Raw genomic sequence first — 23,388 nt, forward strand, 5'->3', positions numbered from 1 at the left:
CTGATGGATATGAGAGATTGGCACCGTTGGTAACGAAGGTATATGACTTACCGACGGCGTTGATAACGAAGAAAAGAAGAAAACGAGCGCGCCCGAGCGCTCTCGTCGGGCTATCTCGCGAGGAACGATTCATTGACCGGCGAGCGCGCACGGCGAGCTCGTGCGGTGCTCTCTCGCCGACGAGAGCTCGTTAGTGCGGGCACGAGCGAGCGTAGCTACGAAAGAAGACTAGTGGTAAGTGTCCGGGCACTGTTATTCGCGCGACGCTCGTATTGGGAAGTCTCTCGGAGTCGCGCGTAGTTTTTCTCGCGAGTCTTTTATAAACGGGAGAGAAAAGTAATAAGAGGAAGAGGAAAGAAAAGGAAGGAAGGAAGGAAGGAAGGAAGAGGGAGAGACAAATCGAAACGGTAAGCTCTCCTTCGCGGCGCGAGATCGATAAACGCGAGGACGTTACCGGAAGCGAGACCCTCCGGCGCTGCTTTTTCAGCAAGGGGAGTAACGTTTTGCGATTTTTCGGCACTTGCTGAGCAGCAGCTATCGTTATATTATTCGATTGCGCCGAGATAAAAGAAAAGGAATAAAGAAAAGAAAAGAGAAAGAGGAGGGAAGTCGGAGGGTTGAAGAAGAGGGATGGAGGTCGACGAGTAGGCGTCCGATCGAGCGGAAGCCTCCCTCCTGCCGTAGGCGCGAGGGATGCGGAGAAGGCCGCCGTCGGCGGCGGCGAGTACGCGCCGCCGCGATGCTACCGCGCGAGGAGAAGAGAAGGAGAGTGCTCATCGCGGCTGCTGTCTCCTGCGAGAACGTCCGAGGATGTCGTCTTCTCTTCTCCGCTTCGTACAATCGGCGATGGAGCCCCTTCAAGAAGGAGTCTGTCTTAGCTAGAACGTAGTAGAGCCGAGTTCACGGCGACTTGACGAATAATCGCGGTAAGGTGCGCGACCATGAAGGAACACGGGAGTAAGCATTCGGCGGAAGCGCCTACGAAGACCCTCAAGTCTTTACTAAAGAAGCCCGGCCAGACGAAGGGCAAAACTCGGAAGAATCGCGTGGTCATTAATGAGAAACTTAACGAGTTTTTTGCCGCGGATTATATTATACTTATAAAGGAAGAGTGTTGCGCCGAGTACGAGGAAGATTGCGACTGTTGTTGTCAGGAGCACGAACTTATACGGTTGGGCAATTGCAAGGAGTGCCGGGCGGAATTGAATCTCCACTTTGGCGTCACGGACGATGGCCGTTACGGTGGCGCCGATGGGGAGGTCGACGAGGAAGAGGACGAAGAAGAGGACGAGGAGGAAGATGCGGTCGACGAGGAAGAGGAGGACGACGAGGAGGACGTTGTTGACGCTGTAGCGGCCGTCAACGCTGCTGTCAATGCCGCTGTTAATATCAACGTTCCTATCAATACGAACGACGTCGAAAATCTGCAACAGCAACATCCGCGAACCGTGGAGGTTCGTAAGAAGGACGAAGCCGAAGCGATAGCTGGCGAACTCGAACCCGATACCGTCGAGCATAAAGCCGAACTCGAAGCCGAACGCGAGCCGAAAGAGTCGGCTGATCGGCAGGAAGTGCCGACGATCGTTCCCGACGATCGCACCGACTCGACCGTTCGCGGAGAAGGAGCCGAGCGTCAGCAGGAGACTCTCAGTCCTCCAGAAGGCTACAAGGACGTTTGCGTCGAAGGTGCCGCGATTTTGGAGGACGCTGATCATCCACCTCGACTTTTGCCACCGCCAACCTGCAGCGACTGTGATTATTATCACCGAAAGAAGACTGGTGAGCGACCCTAATCCCTCTCTTTCTCTCTACCTTTTTCCTAGACAGTCTTTCAATGCCACGGTTACGTGACTTCTTCTTGCTTCTAACGTCGAAATCATCGCGTCTCTATCGAACGCTTCTACTTCTCCTTTTCCCGCGTTATCGAGCATCCTCTCCCTCCTACGCGGCGCCCTCTTAATGTCCTTGCAAAATCATGAAAAAAAAGCACCCTTCCATTTCGCGCCTTTCCCATATAAAATAATCATCTATACAAATGTAGACTTTATCGATCTTCTCGAGATATTGTCTCTCTCAGGAGGATTTTTTTTCCGATCATTCTTTCTATGCTTTATTCCTTTCATAACTTTCCACGAAACCGTTTCTCTATTTCTTTCGCGATCAATGCGCGATGTAAAAATGGAGGCGTGAGAGAGCCCAACGAAATTTTTCGATATAACTAAAGTATCTTTCGTACTATGCACCGACCGGTACGGCAAATATTCGGAGCACTAGCTTCCACGTTCTTTCTCTTCTTTCGTACATTTTTATTCAAAGAAGCCTTAATAAAATTTTACACGTTTTTACCTAATTCTTCCAACGTATCAGCAAATTGGGTTATCTATCTATCGGATTGCTCGTAAAGTTCATAGCGATTTTTTATGAAAATTTTAGAGGTAAAATTTAAAACTTTTTTTTTTCGCCGATGAATTCTTCATTTTTTATAATATGTACATGTATATATATAAGTACCCATATATGTATATATTTGAAAATATTTGGCAAGAGGATATTAACATTGTCGTTTATCGAAAACCATTACGAATTTTCTGACCAACTCGGTATCTTGATGAAAAATCGATCAAACTCGTAAAACTTTAAATGAGATATAAAAGCTTCGCGGTTGCTCGGACGATTAGTTTCTCTTGTAGGAAAGAAGCAAAACAGCATGACGTGCCACTTGCGCTCGAGCTAACGTATATCATCGAAATCCTATTGAGAGAATTCGATTGTTAGCAGTGCATAGGTTTCCGTTATCGGTGAAAGAGTTTACGGAAATGCCGATACGCAAAAACGCGTACGAGGTGACATAATACTAAGAGAAACAAGGAACGCACATTTTTTATGATTTCGAAACTTTTCTTTTTTATTATTGGATGTATATGAAACGTATCAAGCATGTAGAAAAATATATCTATATAACATGAGATATAGAATGTTTCATGTCAATTGACTCATCGTATTCAAGTTGTTAGTTATTATGAAAAGAAAAACTATGAAGTTATATTAAGAATTTAAAGACAAAAGAAAACACAAAGTAATTTGTCACATTTTAGGATTGAAGCCTCGTTTTTCATAATTTGACAATCAAATTCTTTCATTTTCATTCGATTTATTTTCTAGCATTATCAAATAATCTTGATGATCGATTAAAATGAGACATCCTGTACATGTACGATATTTACAGGACACAAGGGAACAATGTAAAAGCACTTGTAAATGATACGAATATGTTTGTCGTAAATCAACTGATAGAATAAACGATGGTATATCTATATGCATACGTACGTACGTACGTACATACATAGATACATACATATATAAATATGTATGTATGTATGCATCTATATATATATATATATATATATATATATATATATATATATCCACGAGAGATATATCGCGCTATTTTCTCACGCGCCTCTCTCTCTCGCGTGCGAGTTCCCACCGTATTCATAGATGCGGAATAACCGAGCGCGTTAGATAATAAAATATCGTGGTGTATCGTTTTTCTCTTCGTGAAAATATTTCTCTGTGAAAATTCCACTTTACTTTACGTGACTAGGCCTCTTCTATCTCTATTCGATAATTCGAACGTCGAACTTGGTCTTCTCGATGAGATTTTTCTCAAATCCCTTCTGATTTAAGAACTTCGTCGAAACTTCAATTTTCTCTCTCGAAGTACAACGACATTTACAGAATTTCTAAATGAGTAACGTAAAGTTGTAAACGGGAACGTTACGTTTTGCCTTGTTCCGTGCACTGAACCGCAGCTAAATTTGATTGCATAACCCCTCTCTTTCTCTTTATCTCTAACACAGAGAAAGAGAGAGACAGAACACTCACATACACACAAAGAAACATCGGACGGTAGCGATCTTGCCGCGCGTGGACCGTAAACTTTAGTCTCTCTGGATGTGTAAACTTTGCTCTCCGAGTTACATTTTTAACTGAAACGACTACTATGAGAAACAAGGATGCTGGTACAAGTTTAACAAAGAGAAGATCAAAAGTGGCAACATTATAATAGTCCTCTTTAAACTAAAACATAGTTCTTTAAGTGATCCTTTTAAGAATCTAGAGTGTAGATATATATCTTTTTTTTTTTTGAAATGCTTTTAAAGATCAAGTCCTTTAAAAAAGAATAGATAAACTTTAGTCTTCTCTGATCATACATGATATATAATACTAAAACTATATTTCGTTTAAAAACTATAAAGATCTATGCATTATCCTTTTAAACGATTAATGATTAACAATAAGCCCTTTTATATCTTGATACAAGTGGCGTGTCGATATAATATTCTACTTACGATCTCACCCTTGTAAGTACATCCTATTAAATCGGAATTCTGGAAAGGAATTCGTAATGGGGATTTAACATGTTGGGAAATAAAATGATTTTGTTCTCTCCGTCTCTCTTTCCCGTGGAAGTTTGACTTCCTTTCTCGCGATCTTCCCGTGGAAGTGGCCCTTTTTTCCTGTTATCATAAAAGCAATAAGCGTAGGGGCGGTCGTGTGGTCGAAAGAAATGCGTGCCGACGAACGTTATGTGTACGAGCATCAACGTTCACCGGATGTACAGCGTAGCGTGATTCCGGTACTTAGTCGAGTACTCCTGGTAAGAGCGGTCAGGCTTACCAGGGCGACTTCGTCGAAACAGTTTCTTTTTCTCTCTCTGTCCCTCTCTCCCTTCTTCGTTTAGCACTAAGGGAGTCGATATAAGTCGAAAAATATATGGATTCCACGCGGTTTCCACGCAATTTGCGGACGCGTGCGCATTGAATACATAGCTATGTTACCTGTTACCTATCCTTCTTCCCAACGAGCGTCCGTGAAAATGGCGATTCACACAAAGATGCCTAACTCTTTTTGTCGAGATACTTAGGCAGACGGCAATGAGAGTAGGAACTCGAGATGTTGAGTACTCTGTTTGACGTTACAGGTGCCCAAGAGCAAATTAAGGTCAATGGGGCCGATGCCGAGCGCGAGGACGCTATCGTTGAGAATTTTAAAGAAGCAAACAATCAAGTTCGATCCTCTACGCCTAATGGTAGGCCCTTTTGTCTTTTTATTTTGTACTGTTAGACGACGAAGATTTACACGTCGTTTATTAGTTTTTTACGAAATCGATACATTCTCTTCCTAGATTTGCATCATCGATATCTCGTTGAGACGATAACGATGACGACGGTTACGGAACGACGAATAATCCGAGAGATCAGCGAAAACGAGAGAAAACTTTGTCTCGATGAACTCGATCTGGAACAAGAAAGACCACCAAGCGAAATTCCAAAATTGGATGGACTTCCAACGGACTCTTCGACTATTACGACGAATAAAGTCGAAAATCTTTCGTCGAATGTTTGTCGCGAATGTGGCAATGCGGAAACGAACGCGGAAATGGTCGAGGACAACGAGAAAACGGAAAGTATCGTTGGCAGTAATAATAAAAATGAAAACGAGGAACGAACGATAGGTGAAGATGACAGTAACGAATCGAAGGAAACTCTTCAAGATGTTACGGAGCTATCATTGACGTTTAAACTTGGTAACTTGGCCACCAATAGCTTAAAACCAAACTCAGCTGTGAGACAACTCTTTCCCAATCCGAGATTCATTTCACCACCACCTGCACCTCTGAACAAATCCGTCTCATTGGCCGATTCTGAGAGTACTTATTCCGAAGCTCAAAAGTTTCTCATCACCGCTGAGAATTTACGGCTGTTCGATACAACAAAGAGATCGGCGAAAACGACTACGCGTAGCGAGTCTTGTGAAAGCGAACCGAGTACGATAAAGAGGACGATAGAGAGGAACACGTTGAGAAGAAGTTTGATTGGCAAGTGCAATGCTACTACGAGAAAGAAGAATCTCAGATCGAAGGATTTGTCTTTAGAGGAACGAATCAGACAACTGACTTGTGTTGATCAGGACGAGGATGTTATCGAAGAGTCTTCAAAAGGTACAGAACTCGTTCTAGATCAGGATAATGAGAGGTTGGAATTCTCCGTGCGAACTTCACCATCCGGGGAGGAGCAACCAGCGATCGAACGATTTTCTCAAAAGGTTGCTACGTTAACTACAATGACAACGTTACCGATGACAACGTTGACGACGACGATGATGCCGATGGTGACGAACATAGCGACCACATCAACGCCAACGACGTTGCCGGCGACAATGGCAAATGTTCATAATACGAAAAATACCCCATTGATGGATACCACGCCAAATCAATCGACTTACAGAAAGATTACCGATCTTTTCGCGTACAAGAAAAATACCGAGCCAAATTTACCGGATCTTGGTATAGGTAATAACGGTAGAGGTACTTTGGTGAAAGAATGTCAGTCGAAGAACTCTCTAACGAAGATGAATTCCGAAGTGAGAAGACAGTTTTTAGCCAGTCTCGCTCCACTCTCTTGCGTCACCGTAAATAACGCGGACACTCGTGAGGATTATTACAGAATCGAGCCAAGAATCGCGACGAATGTAAATAGCAACTCGATAAATCACCTGTCCGATTCAGCCTACAGCTTGGAAGATATCGAGACGGCACTGAATAGAAATCGTGCTAGTGCACCTGATGTTACGAGAGGTACACCGGTCGGTAATAGGCCAGATATAGGCGAGAACTCTGCCGACGAATTGCTTGCTTTCGTGGAACAGGATAAATCCAGGATGGAACGAATAAAGCGACGTTATAGCGAAAATGAGGAACGTCATAGTCTGGTTAATGGTGTTTTGGGAGATGAAAAGATGACGAGTAGTACGACCAGTAACAACGAACATGGTCATGAGGAAGGCCATGGCGAAGAAGACGATCAGGATGACGAACTCAACGACTATGGTTTTAACAGGCGTCCACCGGTTCGAGGTATCAAACCTCTGTTTGGTACTACCAATGAGATCGTCCATCAGCTCCGTTCACGAAACGTAGTCACCAATGACTTCAGTGATGTGAGAGAAACATTTGCTACAGCATGGCCGTTGCATTATGACAAGAACGGTGACAGAATCGATGGTAAAAATCTATTGACGATGGACAACATGCCGACGAGTGTGTACGATACGATGCCGAAGGAAGACACAAACACGATCGATCGAATAAACAGTATGCAAAAACAAATCGACGACATTTATCAGACTATTGTGGAGACCGCGGTGACTCAAGGCAATCTTGATCGTGTGACTTATTTAGAAAATACGTTACCACGTCCATTGGTCAGAATACCGCCGACCGATGGTATCTCACATCAGTATCCCGAACAGAAGAACGGTCAGACTTATTTCGTGGAGAAGCATCAGCCGACGAACGTTCGTATGTTGCGTATCGCGGGTGGCGGCGATGAAACAGCACCGGCTACTAATTATACATCGACTCTACCAGCTAAAATTCGTCGATATCCATCAACGACGATTCCGAATTATCACTGCAACGTAGTTTCCCCAACTGCGGCATCCAGCAGCGGTGGTACTAAGTGCTATCGCACGATGTATTTCGTGCCATACAGCGGTCTCTCGGATCCGACATATCAGAACATTCAACGGATCTTACCACCCCATTCGTCGCCTAATTACGCGACCCACATCGAGCGTTATCCTTATCCTCGGCAGACGAAGATTGATAGCCCGCAGCAACAACCGCAACAGCAGCAGCAGCAACCACAACAGCAACAGCAACCACAGCAACATCAGCAGAGGTACTACCCACGTCCCTTGGCGCCAAATACCTATTTAGCATCTCAACCACTTCCTGATTCCACTCCACCCAATTGTCTTCCTTCCCAAGCACCTCAGCAGACACTCCAGTTGCACCTACATCACCTATCGTCCGTTCCTCACGCCGCTGTTCATCCTATCCAATTCCAACATCGACAACATCATCATCAAATCGCATCATATCACCTACAATCGGTATTACCACCACCACCACCACCTCCATCATCTTATACTGTGATCGCACCACCTAGATGCGCCTCCACGGCTACAGCCGCTCATTCAACCAACCCAGCCTATCATCTCTATCAAATACCACTTGGTCGAACATCCGCTACCGTTGCTACGGCCGCTGCAGCAGCTGCAGCTGCGGCCGCAGCAGCAGCAGCTGCGAATGCCACTGACGTACAGACTCAAACCGTCTCGGCGTCCTCCTCAACTCCTCAACCCGTTACTTCCTTTAAACCCATCTGCGATGTACGTCTCTCCGCGAGTTTTTCTGTTAATGATCAACAAGGAAACGTTAATATCGGTGGGCCTCTTTCGGCATCCTCCTCGTCTTCTTCCTCGGCATTATCTTCGCCTACGAAACAACAACAGCAGCAGCAACAACAACAACAACAACAACCACAACCACCACAACAACAACAACAACAACAACAACAACAACAATTAGTGAATAACTCGTGTAGCGTCGCGGAACGCGGTGTACCGGAAGGTGCAGCTAGTGCACCCTCTCACGATTTTTCTCAAGCACCACAACAATCTCAGCATCATCAACCCACTCCTCCAACTCCTGCTCTCTCTCAATCGACGACCACCTCGATGTCCCACTTACTCCTCGTGTCAAACTCTTACGGCGGGCATCGTGCCAATACCCTAAACCCGCCTACCGACTCTCAAAACTCCGTGTATTACGCGATGAACGTTTAAAGGGCCAATGTACGCTTTTGACCAACTTCACGGCTGGACTGGAGACTTGATCCCTTTTAGTCAGTGACGGAGAAACACACACACACACTCATATACACGTATACAAACGTACACTTATACATATGAAAAGGGACATATAAAGGGAAGAAGAGGGATGCAGGCGAAATTAGCTCGCATCGACGATTCCTTTTCTTTGATGTGGTGGAAAGTGACGACAGGTATGTAGAAAAAAAGAAAAAGAAAAATAGAGAGAGAGAGAGAGAGAGAGAGAGAGAGAGAGAGAGAGAGTGTGTGAATGAGAAAGACACGAGATTATCGTGCGGGGAAAGCAGGGCGGCGGCCTCTTTCCGTGCTCGTAAACGAACGACAGACTTGATTGTTGAAAGGCGATACGACTCGTTGATTCTCTTCTACGCGATGACGAATACGACGATGTCGATGACGATGGAAGCTGAGAACTCGAGTACCATCGCATTCTCCTCCTTTTTCTATAGTCTTCGTATCTTCGCTTTGTATTTCATACATTCGTAATAGAAGGGCAAGGTGACGGCAAAATTATGCGATCTCTTTGATGAGATCTTTATGAAAAATAGACAAGATTCAGTCTATGTGTCGTCAACTATATATTACAAATATTTTGATTATATATACGTTGCCATACTCTTGTTCTTATGAACATCTCGATGTTAATGCATTATTAATATTATATTAAACTTCTTATCTAATCGTGGCTATCATTTGTTTCTCGTCATTATCAAATTTACAAGTTTAATGAAGAAAGCAAAAACAAAAACAATATTCTTCTAACTTACACTTAACTCGAAGAGTTAGTTTACTTATTCTATTTTATAACTCCTTCGAGTAAAGAATTTACTTCCTTGTTTTCTTCTTTTATGTTTATTTTAAGTATTTTATATAATATTTTATAATCGTACTATTAATTACATAGCAGCTGTGTCATAGTTATTTTTTATGAAGTCAGTAATGTATTAATAATCACGCTGTGAGATAATATATTTATGTATGTACGAGGAAAAGGACGAGGATGAGAAGAAGGAGGAGAAGGAGGGAACGGGATGAAGGCGACGTGGACAGACGACGATATCGATCTTTTTAAAAGAACAGACGTGGGAGGATGCTTTCTATCGTTACCGCGAACGTAGCGAAAATAGTTCGTCGACGTAAAGTGGATAGAAGAACTTGTAAAGTTACCGCGTTATTGATTCTGCCAAAGATACGGTACCATGTTAAATATATACATACACATATATATATATATATTTAATATATATATATATATATATATATATATATATAAGTATGTATAACGGTTGCGACTTTAGAGACATTTTTCGTAACGATCATTGTAAATGGCCAAATACCTACATGTAATATCACCGATATATTTGTAAGTAGTTATCGTTGTGAATGTGTTGGACGAGAAACCCTTTACTTTTACGTGCTCCTAGAGATTGCATAGTTTTGCGAATAGTTCGAGTTAGATGCGTACTTTGTTCTCGTTGTCTATTATTCGCTACATTACCACAATAATGGTCAACTTCGTTTCGCTTGTTTCGTAACTATTTAGATATTATGTATAATATCATACGCCGTTTCGACATTCCCGTATGTATTTATGTGTTTGAACTTATGAAATCAACTAAGTAATACGTGTTTTGAAAAAAAGAAATCAAGAAATTTGTCAACGTGGCTGGTTAATCGTTCGCTTATCGTTTTGTTTCTCGGACTAGTTTCGAAAATAAATGTAAAAAAGAGTTACAGGGAAAGAGATAGAGAAATGGTTACAAAGTAATTACCATGGATAACCACGCTGATAAATCTTTTGATACAGATACTCTGCTATCCATATCCAGCAGGTTCTGTTTCCGTTCGACTTTGTTAACGAGATATATATGTATATGTATATATTTCAAACACGTATAATTACTTTTTGGTCATATCGACGATATATTTCGTATATTCATATTTCGAGAATTTGTGATCGGTGTAAACGAGTTACATAATTATTCATGGACTTCGAATGGGAAACCATAAAAAAAAGACGTAAATTGGCTGTGCCCTTTTCTATATAATCTCTTTTTTTTTTCTTTCTTTCTTTTTTTTCCCTTTTTTTCTACGCATCCGTACAAGTTTGCGTACTTTTCCAAAGATTTTATTCTCCTTTAAAGTTTTATGTTATAATGTATAAGAAGCTACGAACTCTAATAATGACTATTATATATATATACATGTATATATATACACACAGACACATATATACACACACAATATATATAATACGTATATATGTATTTATTTAACAAACCAGTCGAGCTTTCCTCAAGACGAATTGTCTATTGAATAAATTCTATAACGATGAATTTTATTGCAAAAAGTTAAACGCGAATCGTTTTATTCCTTTTCTTTTTCTTTTTCGTTTTCAAAGAAAAACCTGACTTTTCACTTTATCGGGATCTCTAATTAAGTCCCGAGATAAGATTCTTCTTAAGATCGTTAAAAAAACTTTTTCAGCAGTATTAACCACGTAATCGTTACGTTTAGATAAGTACAAAGATTAAATGTTTACGAAGAAAAATTTCGTGAAAATTTGGCAAAATTTACTTACGATGATCCTTCCGATCGCTCTCATAATGTTCCGATTCGAGCTATGAGAACGTATGTATATACGAGTTCTACCCTAGGTATAGGAGAATTATATGAATAAAATATGGGTGTCATATAAAAAAAAAAAAAAAAGAAAAAGAAAAAACCATTAAAAAAAAGACAAGGACCCATCGTAGTTTATCAATATGAATCGTAGATGTTGATCCTGAGATTATTGTTTACCTGAAAATACATTATTTAAGATACTTCAATGATGTGGTAGTGAACTCCATTAAATACATATATATGTAAGGGTTTATATTTTATGTACAGTAGAACCTCGATTATATATTCGAATTAATCTAAAAAAGAAAATATAAAGAAAAAGATGAAGAACAAAAAAAAAAAAGAAAAAAAAAGAACAAAGAGAAAGAAGAAAACGAAGTAAAAACGCGTGTTTCGGTAAGGACAAATGATCATTTTTTCTTTCCTTTTTTTTCTACTTTTTTTTTTTTTGTATTAGCAATAAATGTCACATACCAATGTTAAAACCTTTAAGCCTAATGAAGAACTTAACGGAATATACGAAGCTTTAGCCGAAGATGTATACGGTGAGTCCCACGATTAGCATAGTCATTTTGCTGCTTATAAAGTCTCCGTTAGAAGATATGATACACGAATAAAGATTAGAGATATAGGGGGGGCCTAATATATTTGTCGATTTCAAAACGTACTTCGGTATAATAAAAGGAAGTTTACGAGAGCAAGCTCGTTTCTTTCACAATCGAGGTTCCATTGTAGCTGCAGGACCAAATTATTCCTTTTAAATAGGTGTTTCTTAAGTATGTTCGAAGAAAGGACAAGATGTGTATGCCCATTCTCGAAAAGCAACCAAATCCTCGCTTGGAGGACTTTGAAAGTATTTAACGAAGTTAGAGAAGAATTTTAACACTAGTTAAACACATAAATTCTGTATAGTCTATATGGTCCATATCAAAAAGTGTATTATTATTATTATTATTATTATTATTATTATTATTATTATTATTATTATTATTATTATTACTATTACTATTATTATTATTGTTATTTAGGTTTTCTCAGATATGAATTCCCATTCCTTTTAGGCATTTGTGGGGACGAATCCAACACAAAGAGGCCTTGTGAGATATTATAAGTTGTGCAATGGGACGTGGGTGTTATTATTATTATTACTATTATTATTATTATTATCATTATTATCATAATTATCATAATTATGATCATCATCATCATCATCATCATTATCATCATCATCATCATCATTATCATCATTATTATTTCCCCTAAATTCGCGTATTTCGCGATATCTGGATAAATAAATGTTCCACGGGTAATGCAATCTATACATACATACATATACATACATACGTATAAACACAATTTCTTTTTCATACGAGAAAAAGATGAAAGAGAGAGTGTGGCAAAATGTGAGATATGCTGCTTTTCGTATAAACCAAATACATCGATCGTGAATTATTTTATAAGTCGATATCGCGGTATTTATTGTTAGTTATCAGGCTTAACATAAATATCCGAATTTTTGATGCTTGACCATACTAAATCGGAATGTTAATTTACTAGACAATGGGCCGGAGTAAGATAACAAATTTCTTCGAGATCTTGCGAAATACATAAATACGTAACATACATATACATGAAGCTTTTTACAATAAATCGCTGATGTATAAAATGTAAAAGAAGGAAGACTATGGCGAGATGTCGAGATCGGAATTGACTTTTCTTTATGACTGACGTAATATATCTACTTAATAATAATAGTATCTCTATGCTTCCACGAATAAGATCATTTGATCGCATGGCATGATGATGATAAGTACAAGCACGTTTCCACAAATCGTTTCTATCGATCGATTTCAAGGATATTTTGAATACTTTTTACACTTTGCTAGCCCCGATCCATTTTTTGCTCCATTAACTAGAATATTACGAAATAAGTTTCGCTTTATTGGAACTCATGATCCGAAGGTATTAAATGCTATAGATATTCTTAGATTATTAATAGTGAGAAGGAAGTTTGAATTCCTCAATAAATATTCACGTCTTTTACAAAAGATCCGGATCGTCGTTGAAACTTGGAAAACTCGACTTTTCTACGCGAAGATTTTCTAATCCATTTAACTTTCCAATATTGGAAAATATAATAGAAACTAATATTAAACTCTAAATGCTATTTGTCCTATTTGTCTTTTTCTTTTTTTCTTTTCTTCGTTTGATATCTAATCTTGATGTAATTGTTATGTAATATTAGATATATATGTATGTCGTAGTTTGGACACATATATAGTGTGCATAGATGATTTGAAGCTTTGTAAATTCGATACTTTGATAAATTAAGTAAATGTTAAACAGTGTCGATCGTAATTCGAAGAGAATTTCATTCCAGAAATTAAAAGTGCAGTTTGTGAAATAATCGATATGTGCATATACTTTCCTCGTTATTACGAGATTATTGATTTGCGATCGAATGACGTTACGTGCGCCGAATCGTATTTTAACACAAACAAACAAACACACAGACATATACAGGCAGACACACACACACACACACACACAAGCACACATAAATTGCCAATTCTAGTCAGTATAAAATATATATTTGCGACTGAGACAAAAGTAACCGGAAGTACATATGTACGCCTACCAAAAATCTTAGTTATTTAGATGAGACCAGAGATTCCGTTTAGTGTAGTAATTTAACAAATCGCATCCTCGAATTTATGCAAATCGAATTGTGTGACCCACAGGGAGATATCGACTCGTGCGAGTGAACCAAAAATAACCAAAAAGTAAAGAAATAAAAACTAGATGGGTGGCATACGCGCACAAAAAAGAGAGTACAAAGTGTATAAAAACAAAAAAAAAAAAGGGAGTCGACGAATCGCGATTCCACTTCTTTTTTATATTTATTGTCTAGTATACTAGCAGTTATTGTTGTATGCCATATGAAAGAGAGACGTCGCGTAGCGATGAACACGACTAATCAAAAATTTAATATCCTAGACTCGCCCGAAATAAACGTTTCTATCTGTTTGGAAAGCGAGGTAAAAAAGGAAGTAAAGAGAAGAATAGAAAAAGAGAAAGGGGGGAAAGAGAGAGAGAGAGAGAGAGAAAGGTACTCGATGTTGCGTGGAAAATAACCTTTTGTTGCATTGGGGAATCGATTGAATGAAACCAACGAAGGTCTGATGGAAAGATCTATACGTGTGTGTGTGAATGTATATGAGGATATGGGTGTAGGTGTGTATAGCTCTACTTTAGAATGCTTTGTCGAAAGATACGTTTCTCCTCTTGAATGGAGCGCAATATTGTAAATAGATGCGTATTAAAAAACGAATATCTACCTTGAATATCTATTGAAAGCCGTAGAGAGAAAGAGAGAGCGAGAAAAAAAGAGAGAGAAAGTCAAATTATCTATAAAATGCTCGGTGTGAAATATCATTATCCATTGTGAGTCAATAAAATATTATATAAAGGATTCTTTATTTGTTAATTTTAGAAGAAAATTTTACGAATTAAATATTCATTACGAATACTTGTTAACTTGAATTTTAATCAATGTTCATTGTCGGTCTTATGAAATATTTTTTATATTTTTATATGAAATATTTGTTATACGAGATAATAGAATAAAAGTTTCATTGTTCCAAATTATTAGTAACGAAACGTTCGAATAATGACATGATTCTATTATAGATAATAATAGAAAAAATTTTTTTCTCAAGTGACAATAGTTACTGACTTAAACTCATAGAAAATCGTATATTTATTTTTACCTCGTTCTATGATAATCTTTTCACAAAATCTCTCGACTCTCTTTTTCTCTCTTTCTTTCTTTCTTTCTTTCTTTCTCAGCTTTATGCTCTCGAGAACGTTGAAACGATCTTTTCTCGTCGCGTCATTTTAGATCCGCGACTAGACTGTAAATGTATCCGCATTACTGCCGGTTAGTAGAGGTCTGTTGGCTTTAAGAAAGCTTACACTGCCCGTGCCAAGTTTATCGTGTAATTCTCGCCGATGTTGTTGATTCGTTCTTTCATTCGTTCGTTCGTTCGTTCGTTCGTTCATTCGTTCGTTCGTTCGTTCGTTCGTTCGTTCGTTCGTTCATTCATTCGTTCGTACCATTTGCTCGATGCAAAAATAATTTTATGTTTTCGCGAAAATTCTCGATAGTCGATGACGTTGCTTTTTTTGTTGTTGCTCTATTATGTAACTACGTAGATCTATATAGATTAAAAAAGATTTAAACAAAAAAAAAAACGAAAAAAAAAATAATAAGAGAAAGAAACTACCAGGGTAGAACTCGATTCCCCTTTCTATTTAATCTTTTATCCTCGCTAATTATTATTATCATTATTATTGTCATCATCATCATCATTATCCATTATTATTATTAAATGACGTATGTTGAACATTATTTTATATTTAGAATATATATATATATATATATATATATATATATATAAGAGAGAAAAAACTCCTATATAAATGTGTAGAGATTTAATTAGCGCATTAACTCGATTAGAAAACAGTTCTGTCTTCGTACCTGTGCCCTCGATTCTGTTTTATTACACCTGTCCCTTTCCTCTCTCGTCAAGCAGTAAGCCGTAACAAAAGAGCGAACGATAGAAGCCGATCGGTGAAGTAAGGATAAAATACTGTTTTAAAATGGTTCGTCATTCAAGAAGAAGAAGAAGAAGAAAAAGAAGAAAGGTTACTAGTTCTTTTTTCACCTTGATTCAAAGAAGATAAGCGCATTACTTGTCATCTCACCTGGAAAACAGTGTTTTAATCGAAAATGTTAGACGATTAATCCGTACGATCAGATCTATCTAAAGCGTATCCCTCGTTAAACACGTCATGCCAGGATGAACAATTAAACTGACAGAGCAATCGATAAGCCGACCTATCGAGGATCCGCTGAAAATTATTGGCGTCGATGTGTCTGTGTGTTAGTGTGTACGTATGTATGTATGTATGTATGTATGTATGTTTGTATGTATGTATGATGGTATATATGTACGTACGTACGTACGTATGTATGTATATATGTCGGAGAAATAGAAAAGGTCGCTTTTCGCTCCCATTAAATCACTAATATAATAAATTGATAATTACCAACAATGATAATTAAAATGACATGCTAGAAGAATCTTATGAATTAGAAAAATGAACGACACGTGTGTTTATATATATATATACTTGTAGGTATATACATACGATTTACGCAGGTACATACACACACACACACATATATACACTTACATATTAATAGACGATATAATTCATCATAGAAGTTTTCTCTAGTCAACGTTTGTCATTTTTAATACACACATGTGCATATATATATGTGTGTGTGTGTGTGTGTTGTGTATGATCAACCTACATATGTATATGAACATATATGTATGCGTATATATATACCTACTTCTTTCAAAACGAGAAAAATAGAAGAAAGCTGTGATTTGGCTCTCTTGCTCGTCAAACACGCTTCGTTAGTCGACATTGGCACTCACAGCAAATTAAAAAAGATCAATGCTTCTCGTTTCTATCGAATACTTTGTGTGTGTATGTGTGCATGTGTGTACGTACCAATCTTCGTTTACGAATCTTCGTACTTCGACTATAATAAGAAGGATAATTAACGAATCGTATTGGTTTATCTTCTACGATGATTTTCTCCGCATACATGCGTACATATGTATATACATACGTACACGTATGTAATATCTACTTATATAGATTTTATGTATGAGTGCATTCGACGTGGGTAGTACGAGCCAGGGAAAATTATTTCATAAAGGGAAAGGACGCAAAAGAAAAAATCGATTTTACTCGAATTAAAGTCGTCCAATATTAAAGGTCACTCTTTTACGATTATGATTACTCGCATGATATGTACCGATAATTATGGAAACTACATAAAAATGAAAAATGTGGGAGAAAATTGAATTTATCACTTATTATGAACGTAGGCTACTGATTTATAATTAGACGATTTTCATAATCACTGGCTCGTTTATCTTTGAGAGAAAAAGATTGAAGGAAAGAGAATATGGAAAAGTCACGTTTAAAATACTAACTCACAGAATTACGATATCTCTTGATGTATAGTAATGCGGTCGCAGTTTGTTTATTACTACTCGCGTGTCGACTTGTGCTCGCAGTATGCATTACGATATGTAGCAATATATGCGTGCGCATGCATCCATGCTAAGTCGAACGCGTGTAATATGGATCGGTTAAATGCAGGCATGTCAAACGCACGACCCTGTAAAGTATCCAGGCACATCGATTAAATAGACATTTTTCAAGATATTACAAAGTATTCAACAGATGTGTTGCAGGTGAATCATGAAAGTAGGCCATATAACGTATCTTTCTTTGTCTTTTTTTTTTTTTTTTTTTTATTTCATATAATGATTAAACTTTCTAAATAATTGGAAGGATATAAAAGGAAGTGGATAAAATATATCATTAATTCGTTTAAGCTACTTTCATGATCGTAAAAACATGCATTAAACTGCACATCTAATTTCACGTCAGATTTATCTCTTTTACATGATATATACGGTACAATAATTTAACGTATGTTTCATAAATTTACTACAATTGGTAATGTGGAAATTCGTCCTGGTTTTGACTTCATGAATCAAAGTGAGTTTGACGTGATTGCATTAATGTAATGAAAGGGGAAGAGTCAATGCTGGAAGTGACGAGTCAATTAAATCTCTGGCGAGGATTTCGATCGATCCGAAGGAGCATGATGATGACGTTGCGTGCAAACGATACTTTGCTTCCAAGAGAACGCATTGCGAGAATATTACGAGTATGTATACCTTGAATCGACATTATGTATCGAGAAATTCCTTTACGGTTACTCGCCCGATCGTATGATCATTACAATGAAACGCCATCGTCGATGCACCGCGCATGATCATGTTCCATAGATACGTACACACATACACAATTTTACGAAAAGGAACAAACTTGATCGTAAAAGTGTACGTAAGTATGTTATATTGTTCTATGTATCTTATTTCTTACCTTTATTTTCAGAAAATGATCACTTAATAATAACTTAACCTAGAAACGTACACTATCGTCTTACGTAATAAATTATTTTATACATTGAAGTATTATTTTTGTTTAAATCGAACGTTAATGTAAAAAAAAGAGATGATTTGATACAAGTCTGACTTGAATGTGTTAAATATGAGAATGAAAGATAAAATTTCATGACAAAGGAGAAAAGAAAAAAGAAAGGAAAAAAAGGTTATTTCTAATTACAAAACCATGGGTGCATCGACATTGCGTTTTTACCCTTGTTCTCTCGAGGCCTGTAACACACCTTGACGTGTTTTATACAAACTTTTCCGTGAATGTGTGCGTGTAGCGTTTATGTACTCTCACTGCAAATGTATGCGCGTACGTACGTGCTTGTTTGTCATACATGCCGGTATAACCTATCCATTGTATTCCACACTCTTCTCACTACGTGAACTACGCATCACACACTGACGTATAGAGAAAGGAGAGAAGCATGCCAAATGAAATAGACACTCGCTCGTTCATTCTCAAGAGACAGAACCAACGAAGAGAAAAATTCGTAAGAGCTACCGTTGAATCTTTTAAGAGAGATCTTTTCGTGGCCCGATTCTATCTCGGCTCATGAGAATCGAAATAATAATTATACATACCCGGGGAACGCAAATACGTGTCCTTTTGAATTCTTTTTTCTTTTTTTTTTTTTTTGATCACCACACAAAACACACATCACTACACACATTAAATATACATAGCATGCACCACGCAAATACACAAACAAAGCAAAATACACATGATCGACCCGTATTTGCGATCTATAAATTGATGATAATACTAATATTATTAAAACTAATAATAATAATGATAATGATAATACATAGAAAATCGTCGAGAGACAATGATGCCGATGATACATGAATTTTTAACTGGAATTTGGCCTTGACAGAACGATATGTGCTCTTTAGAATTGCCCGGAAGGAGGCGAGACTTTAGATGCCCAATTCGCCCCAATAAGGATGCGTCGAAGTATTTTATGAGACAGAGAAAGATAGATAGATAGAGAGAGAGAGGGAGGGAGAGAGAGAGAGAGAGAGAGAAGAAAGAAACAAAAGACAGAGTTGATAGGAACATTACGAGAGGGAGGGGGGAGGGAGAGAGAGAGAGAGAGAGCTAAGACGCATACGCATATAAAACAACCGCGAAATATGAAAACGAAAGTAGAATGGCTCTCTGAAACATTGAAGACTGCAATAATAATTACTCTGGCCTATTAAAATACGATATGAATGCGTTGCTCGATAAGCGCAACGTTATATAGATGATGATCACAGTGAATCCGTTAATAGTAAGTGTGCCTGTTCAATGCGTGCGTGCAAATGTCTTTGATCGTGTCCGCCGTAGCTCGTGACGAAATAGACGCCATCATGTAAGAAACAAATATGGCGTCGTACGCAAGAGACGTAGGAGTTTCAAATCGCGCGCGCGTACGCGTTACGGCGGACGAGTATCCAAAGAGAATGTCTTGTTAGAAAAAAAAGGGGGAAAAAAGAAATACTATTTACCCGTATTGTATTCTGGTTATCTCTAATTACGATCAGTAAAAATTATTCTAAAGAAGATATTTGTATTTTTTACTTACATATATACCTTCTTACCTTTTTTATCCTGAATATTTTTAAAGATTTTTTTTTTGTTTAATACAAGTGTTTCTATGTACCTGTACCTTTTTTTTTAAGGACTCAAGAAAAATATAATCGTATATTTTAGTTGCGTCAAGTACTATCATTTTATTCGAATTTTACTCGCCACATTCAATCCTTTTAGCGGTAAATATGTATATATATATATATATACACACACACATATACATATGCGTGTGTAGCTAAAAAAGTAACGATCTTTTTCGATTCGATATTTATATTATCGGAAGAAAAGAATTAAAAAATATTACAATAAATCTGTTCATTAGTGTATAGTCGATTACCTTTTATATCTCTATGGAATTCTTTTGAGTAACTGATATATAAGGATCAACGTGTATATATATAAAATGATCTATTGGTTCATGACAGTAGAAAGGTTAAGTGGCAACGGAGAAATTATCTATAAATTCTAAAAATATGAAATTCGTCTATATATATATATATATATATATATATATATATATATATATATATATCCTGTCGTTTATAAGCTTCAGCATCCAGTTATTATCGATTTTCTATTTTACGAACATTGGATTTGAATATAAATATCAATGTTATATCATATTGAATTATATTTCCTGCAATTATCTATTGAATAAAATAATTTCATCGATCCAATAACTAATATTTGATATTTAGAATACACAATCTCCATTATTCGTAATCGTTAAACAAGATGTTTTTACATGATTTTTATAAATGATTTATTAAAAACGCTATTATTGTGTTGTTAAAAACATCTTACATTTTAAATATCCTACAAGTTTTGCAGCTTTCATGGTACATTCTCTATTACGAGCTTTCTTCGATCCTGGATAGTGGAATTGTTTCGTTTATGCGATCGTAAAAAAAGTCAACGTCAAAATCGCAAGTCACCCTGAAGAAAAATTTCATGTATTAACTCATACCTCGCATGTTAATACACTTACAAATGTTTAAAAATATATGTATTCTCCTTGATATAATCTAATAGGTATCAATATAAATGACAACTCTACCTACAAATAAGACACATTTACGCACCATTGTATAAGATAAATAAGTTTATGTAATTTATGTACAAAAGTATGGTTATCCACATCTGCGTGTTGCGATCGACATTTTATACAGTTACAAAAGTATAATACCCCTAATTAAGGAGAAATGCAAACATGCAAATAGTTTGTAATTGCCGTATCGATTTTCAATACAAAATTTCACTTGACTTTCCAAGTTCTTTTAATATCGTTAGAGAAACGATGCCTTATATGAACGCAGGCATATTCGTTCTTTGATATTCAACATGTTAAGCCTTGTTTTGTCTTATTCAGTGTGTGGTTATTGCTTCGATAAAATAATCTGCATGCACCGTACGATAAAACTCACAATCTTCGACAATATTGAGCCAATCGTTCGATAAGGAGGCAATCACGTCCTACAAGACAACGCATCGTCTTCTCCTAACTGGTTCCGGTGGCTCTAAAGCTGCTAAGATCGCTTCATCAAAAACATTTTTTAGACCTTTCTAAAAGATAAAAATATATTCCTTTAGCTATAAATAATTTTCCTATTTATATTTTTATATTCATATTCATATCGTTTTGTTTACTGATAAAAGATAAATTAATTCGTCATTGATGTACCTGCGTAAGAGCACTACATTCTACATATTTCACTGCTTTCAGTTCTTTTGCAAGTTTCTCTCCTTGCTCTCCTGTGATAGGTTTTTGCTTATTTTTTGCTAATTTTTCAATAGTTGCTGCATCATCTCTTAAATCGATTTGTGTACCAACAAGTAAAAAAGGTGTTTTTTGACAATGATGAGTTATTTCTGGTACCCACTAGAAACATAATTATTTAATGCAAATAAAAAAACGCTATATTTGATAACATTTGTAATATTATACTTTGTATGATATATATGAAAGTATATTATAAGAAACATACCTTTTCCTTAACATTCTCAAAAGATGACGGAGATACAACAGAAAAACATACTAGGAATACATCGGTTTGTGGATAACTAAGCGGTCGTAGCCGATCATAATCCTCCTGACCTTAAACACACGTAATGATATAATTGATATATCTGGAAGTACATTACTAAATTAATTGAAAGAGATAGAAAAATAAAATGAAGTAGGAAAGAAATGTTTTACCATTTCAGTGTGCACGCAATATAATATGTATTACTTATAGTTACCAGCAGTATCAAATAATCCTAATGTGTATGGCTCTCCACCGATCATTACTGTAACGGCATAATTATCGAACACCGTAGGCACATATTCCGATGGAAATTTATTCGTAGTGTAGGAAATCAATAAGCAAGTTTTACCAACAGCCCCGTCTCCTACCACAACGCATTTTATTGTCTGCATCTTTCGCACTGTTCTTTATTTGACCTAACCCAAAGATAAAATAAATTTTTGTAATCAATTCATTATGATAAAACTGTATTAACGTTTTTTAAGACTTACTACTTTTATGTGCAGTAGTGTACACTTTCTGTCAATAACTTAACTTTTTACAGACTACTCATTTGATAGCTATAAAACATTGCAATGCTCTCTGTTAACACACGTTTAAAATTTTTAACTTTTCATTATCTGTAGACAACACTCCACTTTTCTAACGAATTGTTAAGATACTTTATATCCATTAGATATTACAATTGTAACTGAAAACTTTCGAACTTGACGAATACTACCGCAATAGTTACTGGAATAGGAATATGCTTAAGAACCAGATATCGAGAGATAGTCCCCTTGCAAATCCAACTGCAAATACGTATTATGTTTTCAATATACCACCGTTTTGGTAGAAGAAATGAAAAATAAACAGTACGTTAACAATTTCATCCACTTTTGTTAAGAACTTTGTGCATAAGCTCATTAATGGAACATTGTTTTTGGAGACGCCATATTGGTTATTATGTCAAATATACCGATAGATTTTGTCGGCTTTATATTCCATAGATATATCATAGAATAATTAATTTTCAAATCTTATAAAACTTTGCGAATAAAGCACCTTATACTAGCAACGATAAAAAATATATGAATAAGGAATATTAAAAACTTACGGATAACTGGGCGTCGACAACGCTATACTGTCACAAATATTTAAACCATTCAAGAAGGGGTACACGTGTCAAGCGAAGTACTAACAAAGACTGCCATCTACGATGCTACCTCGTCCATAGAAAAACTCTAACTTTTATTTAACATATATATTTTTTCTAGATATAAAAAATATATATATATATGCATATATATATACTTTTCAAAATTTGATC

The 23,388-nt window shown here is 37.0% G+C and overlaps 2 protein-coding genes across 7 annotated transcripts; one reads left to right on the forward strand and one right to left on the reverse strand.

Moving 5' to 3' along the window:
• The first annotated feature begins 104 nt into the window (after window positions 1-104).
• On the forward strand, window positions 105-15,618 carry LOC122629148. Of its 2 annotated transcripts, XR_006327191.1 has the most exons (4): window positions 105-1,779; window positions 4,985-5,092; window positions 5,189-8,981; window positions 14,466-15,618. XR_006327191.1 is itself a non-coding variant. In XM_043812231.1 (3 exons), the coding sequence occupies exons 1-3, from the start codon at window positions 942-944 to the stop codon at window positions 8,692-8,694; spliced, it is 4,452 nt and encodes a 1,483-aa protein (XP_043668166.1). In that variant the 5' UTR covers window positions 105-941; the 3' UTR covers window positions 8,695-15,618. The 2 variants fall into 2 exon arrangements, 1 of the variants encoding a protein (XP_043668166.1); XM_043812231.1 differs by having other exon boundaries at window positions 5,189-15,618.
• A 5,180-nt stretch (window positions 15,619-20,798) lies between these two features.
• Window positions 20,799-23,273, reverse strand: LOC122629155 (cdc42 homolog). 5 transcript variants are annotated; one of them, XR_006327192.1, is made up of 6 exons: window positions 22,571-23,162; window positions 22,294-22,495; window positions 22,038-22,147; window positions 21,734-21,931; window positions 21,135-21,615; window positions 20,799-20,988 (listed from the first exon to the last, which is right to left on the reverse strand). XR_006327192.1 is itself a non-coding variant. In XM_043812247.1 (6 exons), exons 3-6 carry the CDS (start codon window positions 22,469-22,471, stop codon window positions 21,526-21,528), a joined length of 576 nt encoding a protein of 191 aa, XP_043668182.1. In that variant the 5' UTR covers window positions 22,472-22,495; window positions 22,571-22,870; window positions 23,176-23,270; the 3' UTR covers window positions 20,799-21,525. The 5 variants fall into 5 exon arrangements, 4 of the variants coding, with proteins under 4 accessions (XP_043668182.1, XP_043668185.1, XP_043668183.1 ...); XM_043812247.1 differs by adding an exon at window positions 23,176-23,270 and having other exon boundaries at window positions 20,799-21,615; window positions 22,571-22,870; XM_043812250.1 differs by adding an exon at window positions 23,176-23,194 and having other exon boundaries at window positions 20,799-21,615; window positions 22,571-22,639.
• Window positions 23,274-23,388: the final 115 nt, after the last annotated feature.

The sequence above is a fragment of the Vespula pensylvanica genome, chromosome 5 (genome assembly GCF_014466175.1).
Source record: "Vespula pensylvanica isolate Volc-1 chromosome 5, ASM1446617v1, whole genome shotgun sequence".
NCBI classification, from domain to species: Eukaryota; Metazoa; Arthropoda; class Insecta; order Hymenoptera; family Vespidae; genus Vespula; species Vespula pensylvanica.

What these genes read in the sequence shown, in the direction of transcription:
- LOC122629155 (XM_043812249.1), bottom strand. Translation starts at nt 22,471, where the DNA reads ATGCAGACAATAAAATGCGTTGTGGTAGGAGACGGGGCTGTTGGTAAA. An exon ending in AGGATTATTTGATACTGCTG is followed by an intron (nt 22,148 to 22,293) that starts GTAACTATAAGT and finishes CGTGTGTTTAAG; the next exon opens with GTCAGGAGGATTATGATCGG. An exon ending in TTGAGAATGTTAAGGAAAAG is followed by an intron (nt 21,932 to 22,037) that starts GTATGTTTCTTA and finishes TTATGTTTCTAG; the next exon opens with TGGGTACCAGAAATAACTCA.
- LOC122629148 (XM_043812231.1), top strand. Translation starts at nt 942, where the DNA reads ATGAAGGAACACGGGAGTAAGCATTCGGCGGAAGCGCCTACGAAGACC. An exon ending in TTATCACCGAAAGAAGACTG is followed by an intron (nt 1,780 to 4,984) that starts GTGAGCGACCCT and finishes TTGACGTTACAG; the next exon opens with GTGCCCAAGAGCAAATTAAG. An exon ending in TCGATCCTCTACGCCTAATG is followed by an intron (nt 5,093 to 5,188) that starts GTAGGCCCTTTT and finishes TTCTCTTCCTAG; the next exon opens with ATTTGCATCATCGATATCTC.